The sequence below is a fragment of the Bos mutus genome, chromosome 13 (assembly GCF_027580195.1).
Source record: "Bos mutus isolate GX-2022 chromosome 13, NWIPB_WYAK_1.1, whole genome shotgun sequence".
NCBI classification, from domain to species: Eukaryota; Metazoa; Chordata; class Mammalia; order Artiodactyla; family Bovidae; genus Bos; species Bos mutus.
The window spans coordinates 32,667,135-32,686,934 of NC_091629.1; the positions used below are offsets into that span (position 1 = coordinate 32,667,135).

The following is a 19,800-nucleotide window of genomic DNA, read 5'->3' on the forward strand; positions in this document are numbered from 1 at the left end:
TATACTCCCCAACCCCGAACCTGTAGGTTTTTGGATACTGAATTGCTATAAAATAAATTCTGCTGGCTTATAAAACACTGGAATTGTATTAGGTATATTTGAGTCATGCATACAGACTCCAAGCATGACATTCATTTTGGTGCCTCTACATAACAGATTTAATCTTGATATTAAACTTAAAAAGGCACTGAGATAATTTAATTACATGCCTGAGGGCTTTTATATTAGTCACATTTTGGGCTTTTGCCTTGCAGTTTTAAATTTGGAGCTGGTAGATCTTTTAAATCAGTCCATTTTTCTTGGCTACATATGTGATAAAACTAGGGACCCACCTTAGAATTTTGGGAAGCTTTTTCAGAACTTCAAACATCTAGAAATATGTAGTACAATTCCATTATCCCGATAAACTTGGATATGCTTAATTTCTGCAGCATGGTTTCTGTGCTGCAGCATGTTGTAGAAACAAAAGGTACCATGAGAATCAAATTTAATTTTTTTTTTCTTAGAAGTAAATGCTGTTTTGGGTTGAACTGTGCCTCAGAAAGATATTTTTCAGGTTCTAACCCCGAGTACCTGTGAAAGTGACTTTATTGGGGTATAGGGTCTTTGCATATGTAATCAAAATTAGGATGGTCGTGCTGGATTTGGGTGGGCCTTAAGCCAATGCCTAGTGTTCTTACAAGAAGAGGGAAATTTGACTTCTGGGTACATATCCAAAGGAAATAAGATCATTATCTCAAGATACCTTCACTCCCCATGTTCATTGTAGTGTTATTTACAGTAATCAAGACATGGAAATAACCTAAATGTCAATGGATGAGTGGATAAAGAAAATATATATATATATAATGGAATATTATTCAACCATAAAAAGAGGGAAGTCCTGCAATTTGGAACAAAATGGATGGATCCTGAGGGCATTATACTAACTGAAATAAGACAAAGACAAATTCATCATGATCTCATGCAAAATCTAACAAAACCAATTCAAGAATTAGATTGTTGGTTCCTAGTGGTGGGAGGTGGGATGGGGAATGGGTGAAGGTGGTCAAATGGAATAAGAAAGTTCATGATGACTACAGTTAATCATACTGTATATTGGAAAGTAGCTAAGATCTTAAAAGTTCTTATTGCACATGTACACAAAGATAACTATGAAGTGGCAGATGTATTCACTAACCTCATTATAATTATCTCTCAATAATACATAGGAGTCTCAAATCATTGCATGGTACACCTTAATGTTATACATCAGTTATATCTCAAGACTGGAGAAAAGATAATGGAAAAAAAGGAGGGGGGCAGGATTTAGACACTGTCAGAAGACAAGGACGCATGGATAAGGAACCTGCAAGCTCAGGAACCCAAGTATTGCTGGCTACTTGACCCCCCTCCCCGCACCCACCAGGGTGGAGGGGAGGAATGGAACAGTTTTCCCTTAGTCTCCAGAAGAAACCAACCTTGTTGATACCTTGACTATGGACTTCTGGCCTAACCTGTAAGAGAATAAACTTAAGTTGTTTGAAGCAACCAAGTTTGTGGTAGTCTGTTACGGCTGCCACAGGAAACTTACATAAATGATAAGGTAGAAAACTAAAATCTAGAACTATGACCCCATTTTAATTTAATAAAATCACTTTCCTTCCTAAGTTTGTATAGAAGTAAAATAAGAGAAAGTTTGATGCAATTTGAGCAGAGAAGTGCTTTGGCGTTTAGCTAGAGCCTTGAGGGTTTCCTTTTGTTCATTTTTTCTCTCAGAAAAGTTCTTGAACATGCTTCCTTCAAAAAGTTCATGGTTTCTCTATCCACCTGGTCTTAAGTGAAATGCACTAACCAAGTTTGAAAAGACAGCCTTCCCCCTGCCTGTGTTTCACAGATGTTCTGTGAAGACTGCAGTTTAAAGCCAGAAGTACACCTGCTGCCATACCCTGAAATGAACAGAAGGCTTCAGGGACCATAACTGGTTCTCAGGTTAAGAATCCACTGGCAGGGGTCCAGGGGGAGGGGGGCGGTCAGGGTGTGTGGAACAGGGAGTTGGGGAGAGAATCCGCTGGAGTCGATCTCTTAGCTGGAGAACCTTAGCCAGAGCTTGACCTTGAGGGAACTTTACTGAAATGACTTGAAGATGTCGCTTCCAACAGGACAATAGCGGCTGACACAATTCTATTCTATCGGGTGCTGAGGGACACCGGCTGCGGAAAAACCAACACAGGGTGCCCGGCAAGGTGACCCGTAACTTTTCTGGGAACAGAGAAGCAGCAAGAAGGGAAGGCAAGAGGTTCCCGGGGCTGAGGATCCCAGCTCGGCCAGTGCCACATGTGCCCAAGGAGCGCAAGCCTCGAGGAAGCAATAGGCAGACGGGTCTTTCCAGACCCCAGGACCGCCTCCTCCACACTGGCGGTGGACGCTCAGTGAACCGCTTCCTGTGAGAGCGGGGCTTCGGGCACAGGGCCGAAGGCGGGGTTGCGGTAGGCCAGCAGCTGCGTGTGGCAGGGCGGGGTGCGTGGCGTCCGGCCCCGGCGGCAGAGACCGGTGGCCAGCAGCGCTGTACTGACTAGCAGCAGGCCGCCAGCGGAGCCCAGCCCCGCTGTGATGAGCACCGGGCTGCGCCCGGTGGTGAAGGCGGCGCACGCCCCGCGCTGGCTCAGCCCCGCGCCATTGGCCGCCAGGACGCACACCCGGTAGGCGGTGGCCGGTAACAGCCCATGCAGGGCGTGCTGGCGCGCGGTGGCACATACGTCCCCCACCACCGACTGGTTCCCTGGCCAGCCCTCTGGTGCGTAGCGGATTTGGTAGGCGCGCACCACTGAGTTGGGGGCGCACCAGCGCACGAGTGCCGTCGTGTCGGTGGTCTCCGCCACCGCCTGCAGCTTGGGAGGGTCTGGCAGGGTGTCTTCTCCGCTGAGGCCGGGGCACCGGCACCGCCAGCGCCGCTGAAGCTCTGCGCACGGTGTCTGGAGGTGCCTGCAGGGGTGGTAATCGCAGGGTACATCCCAGGCTGGCGCCCCTACCTCCTCTTTTCCGCTCTCCTCCTCCTCCTCCTCCCTGTAGTCGTCCTGCAGCAGGACAGGAATCCCGCGCTCGGAAGGAGGCGGGTGGGGAGCCTGCAGAATGGCTCGTGTCTCCCAGGCGGGCTGGGTCAGGCTCACTGAGTCCTGGGAGGCAGGGGAGAGACCAGGGTGTCTGCTGGCCCATGGGATGGAGGCCGCTGAGATACTAGACTCCAGGATAAGCCCGGTAGCATATTCTTGGTGCTCTGTCCAGGCTGTGCTCACAGACTTAGGTGGGTCGCCAGAGTTGCTTGAACCTGTTGGAGAGACAGTAGTGGAGGGAGTGGCCCCATCCTTGGCAAGGCTGTGCCGCAGCCCGGCTGCTCGTGTAGGGGAATCCACAGGGAGGGAGGGAAATTTGGTGACGCTCTGTTGGCCTCCCGCAGGTGTGGTGGAGGGTGTTGTGCTCCGCAAGGTGGAGGAACCCTGAGCAGATGGTGTGTGGGTGGAGATGACTGAGGAGGGTGGGTTGGAATCAAGGAGGGTGGTGTTTTGATCCGAATGGCACACACTTGGTAGCTGGGACAGCAAAAGAGGGGCTGAGAAGGTGCCACTGGATCCTGCAGCTGGTTTGCACACAATGTCTGCCGCCCTAGAGGAGAGGTCAGTCAGTTAGAGGGGCTGCTTCTGTGCTGGGCTTTGAGTCCTTAGAGCAGATAATCCCTCTCCCAAGCCTTGTGTAACACATCTGCCACATGGTACACAGTCAACATGGGTCACCTCAGTGACCTTCAAGGAGGCTCCCCTTGTAAGTCCCATTGGACAGAGAAGGAAAAGGGAATTCAGAAAGAGGAACTAACTGCCCAAGATAGCATGGCTAGTAAATGCAGAGCCTAAACCCAGGATGAGCATAGTGAAGGGCAGTCCAGATGCTCTAAGTGAGGTCTGTCATTCTATTCTCACCTCTCTGCTTCCTGGTGGTGAGTACTAGTAACAACACTCATACTAGCTAACATTTTTTGAGTACTTTGCTACATGCTAGGGACTATTGCTAACACTTTTATGTAGAAACTAATTTAATCTCCACTACCTCATGAGATACCCATTTTACAGATGAGGAGGTAGAGGCACAAAGAGATTAAGTAACAGCCAAAATCAATAGTAGTAAGTGGTGTGAAGAGCTTGAACTCTCAACATTTTCACTCACTGCAAAGAGCCTGGTGCTATAGGCAAGATGAAGGGGTGAGGGGTGGCAGACTGAGCCCCACTTGATATTCAGGCTTCTGTCCCATGAGAGCTCTATAAGCCCACTGCCACTGGACTGAAAGCCACATAAAGCCAGGCTCTGTTCTGGGCACTCAGTGGAACACATTTTTGTGTCTTTTTTTTTTTTTTTGGCCACACATGGGATCTTAGTTCCCCAACAAGGGATGGAACCGGGGTCCCCTGCATTGGAAGCAGCAGAGTCTTAATGACCAGACAGCCAGGGAAGTGCCAAGAGCAGAATTTTGGAAGACAGTAGATCCTACCTCCTCCACCCAGTGGCTGCATGAATCTAAGCAAGTACCTTCCTCTTTTTGCCCCAGTTTGCTTATTTGTAAAATGAGCAATGATAACTCCACTTTAGGAGAAAGAGTTAGCTGTTTACTTAGCCCATTTTCTTTTCCTAGTGGGCACACAGCTACACTACATTTCCCAGCCTCCAATGCAGTAGGCATGACCTGCTAAGTTAATCTGACCAATGGGATGTGGGTGAAAGTGATGGCCTGACCCTTTAAAGCCTCCTGAGTGGGCTCCTCCAGCTCTTTGCTCCTCAGGCTTGCTGGGATAGAAGCAGAGCCTTCATCTCCTGGGTCCCTGACTGTGACTGCATGGGGAACAGTTCCACCCAGCACTGCCAACCTGCCCAGCATTGTTACCTGAGCAGGATACAAACTGAGAACTTCAGCCCCAGAGATTTGATCCTCACCCCTCAGTCATCTGCTTTTTAAACGTGCTACCTGCTTAGGACAATCCTCTTTGCATCCATGAGGAGCCAGGACAACTCACAACTGCAAGTGAGAGGGTTGCCGAAGAGGTTGATGGACAGGACCTGGGAGGAATGCAAGTTCCAAGGATGGAAGGAACTCAAGTTGCAGCTGAAACACACAAAAATTAATTAACTCAGGCTTGTACAATTAGGTCAACACTAAACCCAGAGAGCCACAGTAGTGTCATGGGAAAACCATTCTGTTAGGGGCTAGTTTGCTTTGAGAAAACTATTAATGACCTTGGATTTTTTTTTTAATCTGTGGAGATACCAACCTAACCTAGTCAGTATCACCTCTTATAACAAATGGAGACATTCTCCCTGCTGGCTATATAAAAAATCACCTGCTGGTGATTATAAAAGTACTTGGAAATGTAGATCTCTACATAAAAGTATGATATTGTTATTATAGACCAGTGAAGAAAGGGCAGAAATTTTTTAAAATTTATTTTTTAATTGAAGGATAATTGCTTTACAGTATTTTGTTGTTTTCTGTCAAGTATCAACATGAGTCAGCCATAGGTGTACACATGTTCTTAATGAGAACACTCTGTATACTACTGCAGGTGGACTGTAGCTGATGGCATTCCACACCAGTCAGTCCTTTGGAAGATGCCTCACTGAAGTGTGTCAGTTAGCTCTTACTAGCTTAACTTATGGAGAAGGCAATGGCACCCCACTCCAGTACTCTTGCCTGGAAAATCCCATGGATGGAGGAGCCTGGTAGGCTGCAGTCCATGGGGTCGCTAAAAGTCAAGACTGAGCGACTTCACTTTCACTTTTCACTTTCATGCATTGGAGAAGGAAACGGCAACCCACTCCAGTGTTCTTGCCTGGACAATCCCAGGGATGGGGGAGCCTGGTGGGCTGCCGTCTATGGGGTTGCACAGAGTCGGACACGACTGAAGCGACTTAGCAGCAGCAGCTTAACTTAAAACAATAAATGTTTATTCTTTTCCGTGTTTCTGTGGGTTGACTCAGTGGTTCGTATGGTCTGGGCTGGCTCACCTGGGCCGGAAAGATCTAGGATTGCCTCACCTATATGGAGTCTCCACTGGTTTGCCAGGGCCTCTCTGCCTGTGTCTTTCATCACCCAGGAGGCTTCTGCACATGGTCGTGTGCCAGTCTCTACCAGCAAGAGAGGGTGAGCCCCAATTTGCTTAACTACTTTCAAGTCTTTGCTTACATCACATTTGCTAATGTCCCTCTGGCCTAAACATGTCGCATGGCTATGCCCAGCTTTAAGAGGTGGAGAATAGACTCTACTTCTTAGTGGGAAGAGCTGCAAAGTCACATTTGCAAAGGGCTGTGTATACAAGGATGACGGGAGGAATTACTGGGGCCATATTTGCCAACAATGTACCACACCTAGCAATGGCAGGCTCCCTCCTGGTTTTCTGCTCTTTCTGCCCAAAGTATTTGGCCTCAACTGTCTCAACTCCTAGAGTCTCCCAGCCTCTTGTACACATTCTAGTTACAATCTGACAATCGTGAGCAACAGGAACTGCACTGTATCCACAGGCCTCTTCCAACTGAAGACTGGCTTTTCTTCATCTACCTGGGAACTTTCTACTATTGCTCTGGGGGAGATGCAGATGTTCTGGGCAATGAAGGACTCACCACCCAGATCTTCTCTAACACTCCTGGCTGGTGGGCACCTGACAGTTGTCCCCTGTGGAGCACTGAACATACGTGAGTGCCATTATATTGAAACTTAAGTGGAACCCACATATATGTGTATGCATGCTGCTGCTGCTAAGTCGCCTCAGTCGTGTCCGACTCTGTGTGATCCCATAAACGGCAGCCCACCGGGCTCCGCCATCCCTGGGATTCTCCAGGCAAGAACACTGGAGTGGGTTGCCATTTCCTTCTCCAATGCATGTAAGTGAAAAGTGAAAGTGAAGTTGCTCAGTCATGTCCGACTCAGTGATCCATGGACTGCAGCCTACCAGGCTCCTCCATCCATGGGATTTTCCAGGCAAGAGTACTGGAGTGGGTTGCCATTGCCTTCTCCTGTATATGCATGAGTGCATGCTAAGTCACTTCAGTCATGTCTGACTCTTTGCAAACCTATAGACTCCCCACCAGTCTCCTCTGTCCATTGGATTCTCTAGGCAAGAACACTGGAGTGGGTTGCCAGGCCCTTCTCCAGGGTATCTTCTGGACTCAGGGATTAAACTCGCATCTTTACATCTCTTGCATTGACAGGTGGGTTCTTTATTTCTAGTGCCACCTGGGAAGCCCCATATATGTGTGGTAATGAATGTATGTATGTGTATATATACACACACATACACACACACACACACACATATGCAAATACTTGCTTTTAGCAGGTTTCACAGAGCTAGAGTGGAAATCTTAGACAGGAGTTTACTTAGCACTTAATTTTGCAAAGGAATTTTTTTTTTTTTGCCTGAAGTGGGAGAAGAAAAGGATTGCCGTATTTTGGGGTAAGTGGCTCAGAGGTTAAAGCATCTGCCTGCAATGTGGGAGACCTGGGTTTGATCCCTGGGTTGGGAAGATCCCCTGGAGAAGGAAATGGCAACCCACTCCAGTATTCTTGCCTGGAGAATCCCACGGACGGGGGAGCCTGGTGGGCTACAGTCCACAGGGTCACAAAGAATTGGACACAACTGAGTGACTGAACATACACAACATTGCTTAGTATTCAGATAATAACATTATCTCATTGATATCATTATGTCAATCATGAGGTAGGTAATATTTCACTCACTTATTATTTATTTATTGTTTTTGGCCAAACCAGCAGCTTATGGGGTTTTAGTTTCCTGACCAGGGACTCAACCTGGGCCCCTGGGAGTGAAACTGCCGAGTAACTACTGGAATTTCCAATATTTCATTCATTTTTATATATAAGGAAAAGGAGCCTTTTCCTTCTCTGGTGGCCCTTTCTGCCACACATTGCAACTTGCACATGATAAAGACAAGTTGCATTCCCATCACATGCCAAGGATGGGAGAGCCTGCTTCATGTCCTGAGGCGTGTCCGTGTCTGGGTATTCTCTGCATCTGAACTGAAAGAGCCTTAATGTGGAAGAAGTTTCTACTTATCTTCCAAATAATCCCTGTTTTCTATTTTTGCTGAAATATTGCCAAAGGCCTCTCCCTCCCGCATGTAGCATTGTCAGAGAGGATGGTGGAGGACACTGGGCATGCCAGGTTGGCAGAGAAGCCAGGAGGGTGCTACCCCCTCTCCAGAGAGTGCTGGCTGTGCCAAGGAACCCACATGTTGCCAGCATCTATCACAGATAATGTCCCAGGGGAGACATTGGGTGAGGTAAGGAGAGTCAAGAGCAAGGAGGGCTTGAGAAAAAGGGAAGAGGGTTCCACAGGGGAGATGACATCTAATGAGCTTCAGAGGCTTGAGAGCTCCCAGAGAGGAAGTGGCTCCTTCCCCAGCTGGAGCACGGGGTTGGGGTGGGGTTGATGGTGCAATAGAGTCCAGGGATGAGCCAGCCAAAGAGGTAAACCTTCTCCTCCAACCATGGAAGAGTTTTCATTTGTCTTAAAACTCAATCAGATTATAATTTAGACAGATCTCCTGGCTGAATATGGTGACTGGATTACAGGGGTTCTCAACCAGAGGTCCTTGGAGACAGGGTATATGAACTTGGATAGAGGTCTCTTTCACAAATCTCTAACTGAAATTCACCATTTGTTTCAGTGACGAATGAAGGCAACAAACCACAGGTGAATCACCAACAAAACAGATATTTTGAAATCACTTTTCAGTAGTTTTCTGTCATTTATGATCATCAAAGGGCTTTCCTGATAGCTCAGTTAGTAAAGAATCTGCCTGCAATGCAGGAGATCCTGGTTCAATCCCTGGGTTGGGAAGATTCCCTGGAGAAGGGAAAGGCTGCCTACTCCAGTATTCTGGCTTGGAGAATTCCATGGACTGTATAGTTCATGGGGTCACAAACAGTAGGACACAATTAAGTGACTTTCACTTTAATCACAATGCATGAACTCCTTATTGCCAAATACAGACTTAAATTGAAGAAAATAGGAAAAAACACTAGACCATTCAGTTATGACCTAAATCAAATCCCGTACAATTATACAGTGGAAGTGACAGATTCAAGGGATTAGATTTGATAGAGTGCCTGAAGAACTATGGACAGAGGTTCATGACATTGTACAGGAGGCAGTGATCAAGACTACTCCCAAGAAAAAGAAATACAAAAAGGCAAAAAGGTTGTCTGAGGAGGCCTTACAAATAGCTGAGAAGAGAAGCTAAAGGTAAAGGAGAAAAGGAAAGATATACTCATTTGAATGCAGAGTTTCAAAGAATAGCAAAGAAATATAAGAAAGCCTTCCTTAGTGATCAATGTGAAGAAATAGAGGAAACCAATAGAATGGGAAAGACTAGAGATCTTTTCAAGAAAATTAGAGATACCAAGGGAATATTTCATGCAAAGATGGGCTCAATAAAGGACAGAAATGGTATGGACCTAACAGAAGCAGAAGATATTAAGAAGAGGTGGCAACAACACACAGAAGAACTGTACAAAAAAGAGCTTCATGACCCAGATAACCACAATGGTGTGATTACTCACCTAGAGCCAGACCTCCTGGAATGTAAAGTCAAGTGGGCCTTAGGAAGCATCACTACAAACAAAGCTAGTGGAGGCTATGGAACTCCAGTTGAGCTATTTCAAATCCTAAAAGATGATGCTGGTGAAGTGTAGCACTCAATATGTCAGCAAATTTGGAAAACTCAGCAGTGGCCATAGCACTGGAAAAGGTCAGTTTTTATTCCAATCCCAAAGAAAGGCAAAGCCAAATAATGTTCAAACTACCTCACAATTGCCCTCATCTCACACACTAGCAAAGTAATGCTGAAAATTCTCCAAGCCAGGCTTCAACAGTACATGAACCATGAAATTCCAGATATTCAAAGCTAGATTCAGAAAAGGAAGAGGAACCAGAGATCAAATTGCCAGCATCCATTGGATCACAGAAAAAGCAAGAGAGTTCCAGAAAAACATCTACTTCTGCTATATTGACTACACCAAAGTTATTGCATGGATCACAACAAACTGTGGAAAATTCTTTAAGAGATGAGAATACCAGGTTACCTGACCTACTTCTTGAGAAATCTGTATGCTGGTCAAGAAGCAACAGTTAGAACTGAACATTGGAACAACAGACTTGTTCCAAATCGGGAGAGGAATACATCAAGGCTGTATACTGTCACCCTGCTTATTTAACTTACATGTAGATTACATCATGCAAAATGCTGGGCTGGATGAAGCTCAAGCTGCAATCAAGATTGCCAGGAGAAATATCAGTAACCTCAGATATGCAGATGACACCACCCTTATGGCAGAAAGTGAAGAAATGAAGAGCCTCTTGATGAAAGTGAAAGAGGACAGTGAAAAAATTGGCTTAAAACTCAACATTCATAAAACTAAGATCATGGCATCTGGTCCCATCATGTCATGGCAAATAGATGGGGAAACAATGGAAAAAGTGACAGACTTTATTTTGGGGGGCTCCAAAATTACTGCAGATGGTGACTGCAGCCATGAAATGAAAAGAAGCTTGCTCCTTGGAAGAAAAGCTATGACCAACCTAGACAGCATATTAAAAAGCAGAGACATTACTTTGCCAACAAAGGTCCATCTAGTCAAAGCTATGGTTTTCCCAGTAGTCATGTATGGATGTGAGAGTTGGACTATAAAGAAAGCTGAGTGCCGAAGATTTGATGATTTTGAACTTTGGTGTTGGAGGAGACTCTTGAGAGTCCCTTGGACTGCAAGGAGATCCAACCAGTCCATCCTAAAGGAAATCAGTCCTGAATATTCATTGGAAGGACTGATGCTGAGGCTGAAACTCCAATACTTTGACCACCTGATGCAAAGACCTGACTCACTGGAATAAACCTTGATGCTGGGAAAGATTGAAGGTGGGAGGAGAAGGGGACGACAGAGGATGAGATGGTTGGATAGCATCACTGACTCGATGGACATGAGTTTGAGTAAGCCCCAGGAGTTGGTGATGGACAGCGAAGCCTGGCGTGCTACAGTCCATGGGGTCACAAAGAGTCGGTCATGACTGAGTAACTGAACTGAACTTAATGATCATCAAAATTGTTGAAGTTATTGGACCTCCTGCTGGATTTTTTAAATTTAAGGAGTGGCTGCAGGACTGGAAAAGGTCAGTTTTCATTCCAATCCCAAAGAAGGGCAATGCTAAAGAATGTGCAAATTACCTCACAATTGCACTCATGTTGCATGCTAGTGAGGTTTAGCTCAAAATTCTTCAAGCTAGGCTTCAACAGTACGTGAACCCAGAACTTCAAGATATACAAGCAGTATTAGAAAAGGCAGAGGAATCAGAGAGCAAATTGCCAACATCTATTGGATCATAGAAAAACCAAGTGAATTCCAGGAAAAGATGTACTTCTTCATTGACTACACTAAAGCCTGTGACTGTAGATCACAACAAACTGTGGAAAATTCTTAAAGATATGGAAATGCCAGACCACCTTACCTGTCTCCTAAGAAATTTGTATGCAGATGAAGAAGCAATAGTTAGAATCGACTGGAACAATGAACTGGTTCAAATTGGGAAAGGAGTACATCAAGGCTGTATATTGTCACTTTGCTTATTTAATTTATATGCAGAGTACATCATGAGAAATGCCAGCCTAAATGAAGCTCAAGCCAGCATCAAGATTGCCAGGAGAAATATCAATAACCTCAGATGGCAGAAAGTGTAGAGGAACTGAAGAGTCTCTTGATAAAGGTGAAAGAGGAGAGTGAAAAACTGACTTAAAACTCAACATTCAAAAAATGAATATCATAGCATCTGGTCCTATCACTTCAAATAGATGGCAAATAGATGGGGAAAGTGTGGAAACAGAGAGAGACTATATTTTACTGGGCTCCAAAATCACTGCAGATGGTGACTCCAGCCATGAAATTAAAAGATGCTTGCTCCTTGGAAGAAAAGCTATGACCAACCTAGACAGCATATTAAAAAGCAGAGACATCACTTTGCCAACAAAGGTCAGCATAGTCACAGCTATGGTTTTTTCAGTAGTCATGTATGGATGTGAGAGTTGGACCATAAAGAAGGTTGAGCACCCAAGAATTGATGTTTTCGAACTGTGGTGCTGTAGAAGACTCTTGAGAGGCCCTTGGACAGCAAGAAGATAAAACCAGTCAATCCTAAAGGAAGGAAATCAACCCTGAATTGCTGAAACTTAAGCTCCAATCCTTTGGCCACCTGATGCAAAGAGTCAATTCATTGGAAAAGACCCTGATGCTTGGAAAGATTGAAGGCAGGAGAAAGGGGCCACAGAGGATGAGATGGTTGGATAGCATCTCTGACTCAATGGACATAAGTTTGAGCAAACTCTGGGAGATAGTAAAGGACAGGGAAACCATGGGGTCTATAAGAGTCGGACATGACTGAGCGACTGAACAACAACAACAAAATAAAGAAGCACACCACACATACATACTCCTGAAACACACACTTAGAAATATTTTGATAACTATAATTGGTTTCTTTGGAATCCTACATTTGTTGCTCACTCACTCGTGTCCAGCTGTTTTGGACCCCATGGACTGCAGCACACCAGGCTTTCCTGTCCTTCACCATCTCCCAGAGCTTGCTCAAACTCATGTCCATGGAGTCAGTGAAAGTGTTAGTCAGTCAATCAAGTCCAACTCTTTGCGACCCCATGGACTATTGCCCATCAGGCTCCTCTGTCTATGGGATTATCCAGGCAACAATACTGGAGTGGGTTGTCATTTCCTTCTCCAGGGGATCTTCCTAATCCAGGGATCAAACTCGAGTCTCGTGCACTGTAGGCAGATTGTTTACTGCCTGAGCCAGGGAAGCTCTCTGAGTCAGTGATGCCATTCAACCATCTCATCCTCTGTCGTCCCCTTCTCCTCCTGTCCTCAATCTTTCCCACCAGTAGGGTCTTTTCTAATGAGTTGGCTCTTTGCATCAGGTGGCCAAAGCATTGAAGCATCAGCTTCAGCATCAGCCCTTTAGATGGTTATTCAGGATTGATTTCCTCTAGGATTGACTGGTTTGATCTCCTTGCTATCCAAGGGACTCTCAAGAGTCTTCTCCAACACCACAGTTGAAAAGCATCAATTCTTTGGCATGCAGCCTTCTTTATAGTCCAACTCTCACATCCATACTTGACTACTGGAAAAACCGTAACTTTGACTATACGGACCTTTGTTGGCAAAGTAAATGCCTCTGGTTTTTAATACACTGTCTAGGCTTGTCACAGGTTTTCTTCCAAGGAACATCTTTTAATTTCATGACTGCAGTCACCATCTGCAGTGATTTTTGAGCCTCAAAAAGTAAAATCTCTCACTGTTTCCACATTTTCCCCATCTATTTGCCACGAGTGATGGAACTGGATATTATGTATATAAGAACCTTCTTCTGAGAAAGTCCCACAGGCTTCACAGACTGCCACAGAAGTCCACGGCACAAAAGCGTTTAAGATTCCCTGCACTAACCTGTGCACTCCTGAAGGTCATGGGTTAGAAGGCTTTTGGTTAGCTGGGTAGGGAATGATGAGAACTTGACCTCAAACTGCCCTGCAGGGCGGGTGGGAAGGGCTGGCACAGAACCGTTGGGAATGGAGACCAGGCTGGACCTGGTGACCAGGGCTCCATTCTGGCTCTATTGAGAATGAACATTGCCAACACCCCACATTTTGCCAAATCCTATGGCATTGGAAAAGTGAGTGGAAACAGTGCTAGAGGAAGCATGTAGGGTGAGTAATGACATGCAGAAAAGTTTGAAGATGAGGAAATAGTCAAGGGCCTTAAGAAGGCCTATCCAGAAAATCTGGAGAAGCACCAGAGCAGCATCCTAAGGATGAGAAGAGGGAGTGTCATGAGGGAGGAAGGACTCAAGAAGGGGCTTAGAGGATAGAGAAGTGTCCACTGGACATAGCATCTGAAATGCCACTGGTTCCATTCAATCATGAAGCTGAAGTCAGTGGTCAGACTGCAGCAAACTGAGAAGTATAGGGATAAGAGGAAGCAGCCCCTACGTCTGATCCAGGGATGCCTGCTTTTCTTGGACTCTAGGTTGCCTCTCTCCACCTGGGGAGTTTAGACTCACCTTTGAAGATATGGAACAATTATGTTCTTCTTCCAGGCTGCTGAAGCTGATCACTGACCCTACTTGCCTTATGACATGGTACTTGGCATGTGCCTCTGTTACTGATCCCAATATATCATGACAATTGACAGATGTTTCTCCCTACAGAACTGTGTGCTCCCTGAAAGCAGAGGCCATGCTTTCACCATCACCATCTTGTGGCCATCAACACCATCACGGTTAGTGGTGTCTTCACTACTATCCTCATCAGCATCATCACTGTCATCTCCTCATGCTTTCTCAACTACCTCTGTGCTGAGGATGCTCATTTAGGAATCTCCAGCCCAGAGTTTCCATGAGCTCCAGGCTTATGTATCTAGATATGTCCTAGATCCTGAAAGACCTGGGAAGCATCCAGTGGAGATGCCCAGTAGTGATTACACAAACCTCCTGTTCTGTGCCAGGCACTGTTCTAGACACATATCAAAGCATTTCCTCTCACAGCAATGCAGTAGGCGAGGATTGGATATTATTCCCATTTTACAGATGAGGAAACTGAGCCTCAAGAGCATAGGTTAACTTGCCCTAACTCACATAGCTAGGAAGTGGTAAGTGGAGTCAGGATTGAGTCCAAGCAGTTCGGTTTCACATCTGACAAACAATGCTTCATCAGTCTGGAACTCAAAAGAGGAGTCTAAGCCAGACATGACATCCCTCTCATCCATGTCATCACCACCATCATCATCATCACCATGACCATCCTGTCACCATTCATTACCACCACCACCACCACCATGAGACACCATTATCACCATCACTGTCAACATAATCTCACCACCATCACAACCACCATGATCTTCACTAATGTTAGAGAGCACACACATGTGCCAGGCACTGAGCTAAGTGCTCTGTGTGTTCTATCTCCTTTCCCCTCATGAAAAGCCCCAAAGTGCGTACTCTGGAGCTAGTCAAGAAAAAAGAGAAGTGGCAACATTAAGAGTGATGGCAGCACAATGGTGCTTGCCTCCCAGGGCCTAGCTGTGGGCTCCCAGGAAAGCAGGTGGCCAGGGATCATCTTCAGAGGTATGCTGCCCTTCCTGCTAAAAGTCAGGATAGTAGTTGCTCTTGGGAAGGAGGGTGGATATGGTGAGACTTGGGATAACCCCTGGCCCAGAGGGAACCACCCCTGGGTCCCAGTGCAAGTAGGAGCTGCTCAAGCCCTGGAAGGGGCTGCTGATTTGCATAAACACATGGAGAAGCAGGTGGATGGAGAAATAAAGACCCTGATGCCCTCTTCCCACTGGAAATTTCTCATCCTGGACTTGAAGGAAACTTGACACGTGTGAGAGTTTGAAGTTTTAACATTACTGTGGACAGCGCTGAGTTGGTTGGGTTTTAGGCCGGATGGACTCTCTGGGATGTGCTCACCATATCATCCAAAGCATAAGGAGGAACAAGACCCCAACGAGGAAAGAGCAATGGGAGGGAAAGGAAGGTCTAGTTTATTCTATAAAATAGTTATGACTATTAAATTTAGTATAATGGGCAAAATTCAGTCATGTGTTTTAGAAACACTTACTTCTGGAAATGAAGGACTCGTAGGTGAGGCGTGTCTTGAAAGATATATGTATGGACAGAGCTAAGTGCTGGCGAATGTTGACAATCCAAATGCTGCAGGTCAGGGGTCATCTTGAAAATGTCCCCCTCTAGGCTCCTCAGCCTTGGCATCTTCCTCAGGTAGAGCGACGTGAGCCGTGGCAGGTTTCTGATCCATCCCGACCGAACTGAAATACAGATGGGACACTGCCCACTATCCTGGAAGGCATGAACGCATGAGGCTGGCACAGCATTAAGGAAACAATGAGAGTGACAAGGTGAGTGGTGAAGGTCATTGCTGAGCATGGGGACAGCAGGCAGCTTCAGGAATCTCAGACGCACAGCTGAGGTCCCAAAGGACGATGACTGGCTAACGGCCACACAACAAGGAAGGAACAAGGCTGGGCTTGACTCTAGGACGCTGCCTCCAAGTACGCTGTTGTCCCACCCTCTTGTTAAACCCCACACAGAAGCCCCAGCCTTCAATGTGATGGCTACCAGGAGCAGGGGAAATCTTTGAGGAATATAAGGAAGGAGGCTCAGAGGAGGAGGGGGCAGGAGGAGGCCGGAAATCTCATTTCATCGCTCTCCTAGTAAATGGAGAACGTGCCCCTTCTCTGGTGGTGGAGCAGGTGATTATCACATGTGAAGTGTTTTTAAATAAAACCAACCTTGTAAATCAGAGTCAGAATACCCAAGTACAGGAGAATAGGTATTCCCACCTCTCTTCTGTGTCTTGTTTGAAGGATTTAACATTCACAGAAAGAATTTTAGCCAACTAAGTATTAATAGAAATCAATGAAAGCATCCTCTGAACATCAAGTGCTTCATGTTAAAATGTTTGATACCAGGTTTGTCCATTCATCAGCCCCAAAGCACTGCGTCCACTCCCCATTCTCCATTCTGCTGGGGAGCAGAACAGGGGTTAAACCTGTGGGCTCTGGACCCAGAACGCCACAGTTCAGACGTGGAGGCACCGCTAAGGAGCTGGGAGGCTGCAGGCCAGCCATTCTCCTTTCTGTGCCCTGGTTTCCTCACAAGCAGAGCGGAGGTAATACTCCCCAACTCTTGGGACTCAAGGAGTGCAGACCAGTGAGGCGCTTCAAACAGGGTGCCCTAGGCTCAGGGAATCTCTGGGGTCTCTTTGAGCCTTCCTGCAAGAAGACGCCCCGGACAGCGCCCCTCGAGGAAGTTCACAGCCCTCCCTCCCGGGATCGTCCACCCCGCAGGCTTAGACACTCCGCGCCGGCACTCACCGCGGGGGAGGAATGTGCCACTGAGATCCAGCACCTGGAGGGCGGCCAGGGGCGCGCCGCCCACCCCCGCGAAGGTAGCGTCGGCGATGTCCTCGTGGTCACCGCGGCCCAGCTTGGTGTAGGACAGGTTGAGCAGGCGCAGCTCGGGAAAACAGGCGAAGGCCCCGGGCTGCAGCGCCCGCAGCGGGTTCCCGGCCAGGGCCAGCGCGCGGAGACCGGGCAGCGCGGGCCCGGTGCACGGCGGCAGGGTGGCCAGCAGGTTGTAGCTGAGGTCGAGGGAGTGCAGCCCTGCGGGCGCTCCGGGGCCCCAACCCAGCGCAGTGATGCGGTTGTGGCGCAGTGTCAGCACCTGTAACTGCGGCAGGTGGCCCAACTCCGGAGCGCTCAAGGCGCGCAGCAGGTTGTGGCTGCCGTCGAGGCTGCGCAGCGCGCGCGGCAGGCAGCCGGGCAGGCGCTCTAGGCCACGGTTCACGAAAGTCAGGGTCGTGACCCCCGCGACTGGGAGCCACTCGCAGGGCGAGACCGTGGAGTTACCGGCCCCGCTCCCCCAGGGGCCCTGCTGAGTGAGCCGGAAAACAAGGCTGTTCTGGAGCGGCCCCGCCTGGCTGGGTCGCGGCGCTATCGCGCAAGGCAGCAGCAGCAGCAGGGCCCACCACATGGCGAGTGGCTGGAGAGAACAGCGGGACAGCCCATTAAATGCAGCGGAACCCCCGCAAGAAGGGGCAAATGCCCCCACCTCGCTGCCCCTTTCCCAGGAGAACCTAGCCCTGGATGTTCTCTGAAGGGCGGGGGTTGATCCCTGCGTCGGGGATGTGTAGTGAGTGACTTTGCCCCTGCCTGCTTCCCCCATCATTTCCTGCATGTACACCGGGGCACCTGCCCTTCCTTCCCCAATCTTTTCCCTTCCCTCTAATTCACTCAAGGATTACCACCCATAGGGAATCTTTTGCTGAAGGCCTCTCTCATCTGTCTCTGAACCCAGTAAGCTCCCTTTGCTTGTCTTCATCCCATGAGCTTCTGGAGAGAAGGGAACGTGGCTTTTTTGTAAACTCTCCCCAAGTGCGTAGAAGTTGCTGCATAAACATATATTAATAACACTTTAGTGGGAGGCTTCCATAGGGAGGAAGTTCCACTGGGGTAAAAACATGGGACTTGAGGGAGATTTTGTTAGTTTCAATGACATTGGTTATCCCACTTTTTATCCTTAGAATTGCCCAGCCACAGGTGAGTCTGGTTTGCCTCTGATCTGGTTTGTAGGTCACACTTGAAGTTCTGGGATCTCTTTAATGGGAGGGCTCAGGGTTGCCTTCAGGGAAGAAAGGAGCCTCCAGACAGTTGTAGGGCTTGGGAACCTGGAGTCAAGCATTCTCTCATCCCACGTTGGTCCCAAGAAAAACTCCTGAAGTCAGCCCTGCCAGCAAGGGATGGCCGAGAGCTGCTCAGTGTGGAGTTTCTGGAGTAATCAGGATTACACAGGCAGCTGGGAGATCAAATTGGGGTAGGTAAGGCAGCAGTGGGCTGGTGTGGGAGTGGCAAAGCTATTTCCAGCTAGGTCCTGGCCTTGAGGTCCTGGCTTGACATCCCCGCATTTCTGCAGGTGTGTGTTTCTGCTCTGCTGTGTGTGTTGACTGCTAAGTCCCTGAGCAGCCACCCTGGATCCAGGGAAAGGGCCTCCTCTTGCTAGTTGCGGGTCAAGGCAATGAGAAAAATCCTGGAAACTGAGTCTAGGAGTCCACGTGTCCAGCAGTATGTCATACTCACCCAGAAGCTGTCCTTTCGGAGTATGGCAGCCCTGGGTGCCCCTGTCTGCAGTCTTCAATTTTGTCTTGTAGATTCCAGGAGCCAGTGGCCAGCAGCTCAACTTTGAATTTCAGGAGGTCTGTTTCCCAGATGTCCCTGGCCCTGGCCCCACCCACCAGGGAGCCTCGGATACCCCAGCTCCCACAACCCCCCTTCCCTACTGAGACACTGTGGTCTTCAGCCAACACCCTCACTGCCTGTCTCCTCCTCCTACTCTGGACCTGGGCCAGTCCCTGCCCCTTTCCAGGCATGGCACCTCCTTTCAGGCCTCCCCCATCTTCACCTGGCCCCATGCCAGCCAGTTAGCCACCAAGCCAACCACCTTTCTGGGGCCTGAGATGGAGGGAGTCAGCTCTTCTGGGCCAACATGAGCGCCGAGGGCTGATGGCTGCAGAGGGGCAGAGGCAGCCCCATCACCTCCCAGGAATCTGATCCTCCTGCCAGGTGGTTCCCATTTCCTGGAGGCTGCATGGTAAGCTGGTATGAGGAGAAAGCCCCCTTTCCAGAAGAGGAAGGCACCCCAGTCCACAGGAAACAAAAAGCGGCAGGAGGGGCGTCTTCAGAGGAATGTGAGAGCAGGGGCAGGCATGGGGCAAATAGAGAAGGACTGGTTTTGTTTCCTTTTTTAAAAAATAATTTTTTAAATTTATTTTTGGATGTGCTGGGGCTTTGTTGTTGGGCTTTTCTCTAGTTGTGGTAAGTGGGTGCTACTCTTCATTGCGGTGGCTTCTCTTGTTACTAAGCACAGGCTCTAGGGCACGCAGGCTTCCGTAGTTGCGACTCCTGAGCTCTAGACCACAGGCTCAATAGTTGTGGCTCAGGGGCTTAGTTGCTCCTCAGCATATGGGATCTTCCTGGCTCAGGGATCAAACCTGTGTCTCCTGCATTGGCGGGCAGATTCTTTACCACTGAACCACCAGGGAAGCTCCATGGCTTCGTTTCTCTGGGACCCAGTTTGATGAAAGTACGAATGTTTGTCTCTCATAAGGGGTGGGAAACAATAAAGAGGGCAGAAG

The 19,800-nt window shown here is 47.9% G+C and overlaps 1 protein-coding gene across 1 annotated transcript; it reads right to left on the bottom strand.

Annotated features, from left to right (window-relative positions):
- Window positions 1-2,408: 2,408 nt before the first annotated feature.
- Window positions 2,409-18,934, bottom strand: LRRN4 (leucine rich repeat neuronal 4). The gene is made up of 5 exons (XM_005891060.3): window positions 18,746-18,934; window positions 16,985-17,651; window positions 15,712-15,916; window positions 4,991-5,128; window positions 2,409-3,642 (listed from the first exon to the last, which is right to left on the bottom strand). The coding sequence occupies exons 2-5, from the start codon at window positions 17,640-17,642 to the stop codon at window positions 2,409-2,411; spliced, it is 2,235 nt and encodes a 744-aa protein (XP_005891122.3). The 5' UTR covers window positions 17,643-17,651; window positions 18,746-18,934.
- Window positions 18,935-19,800: the final 866 nt, after the last annotated feature.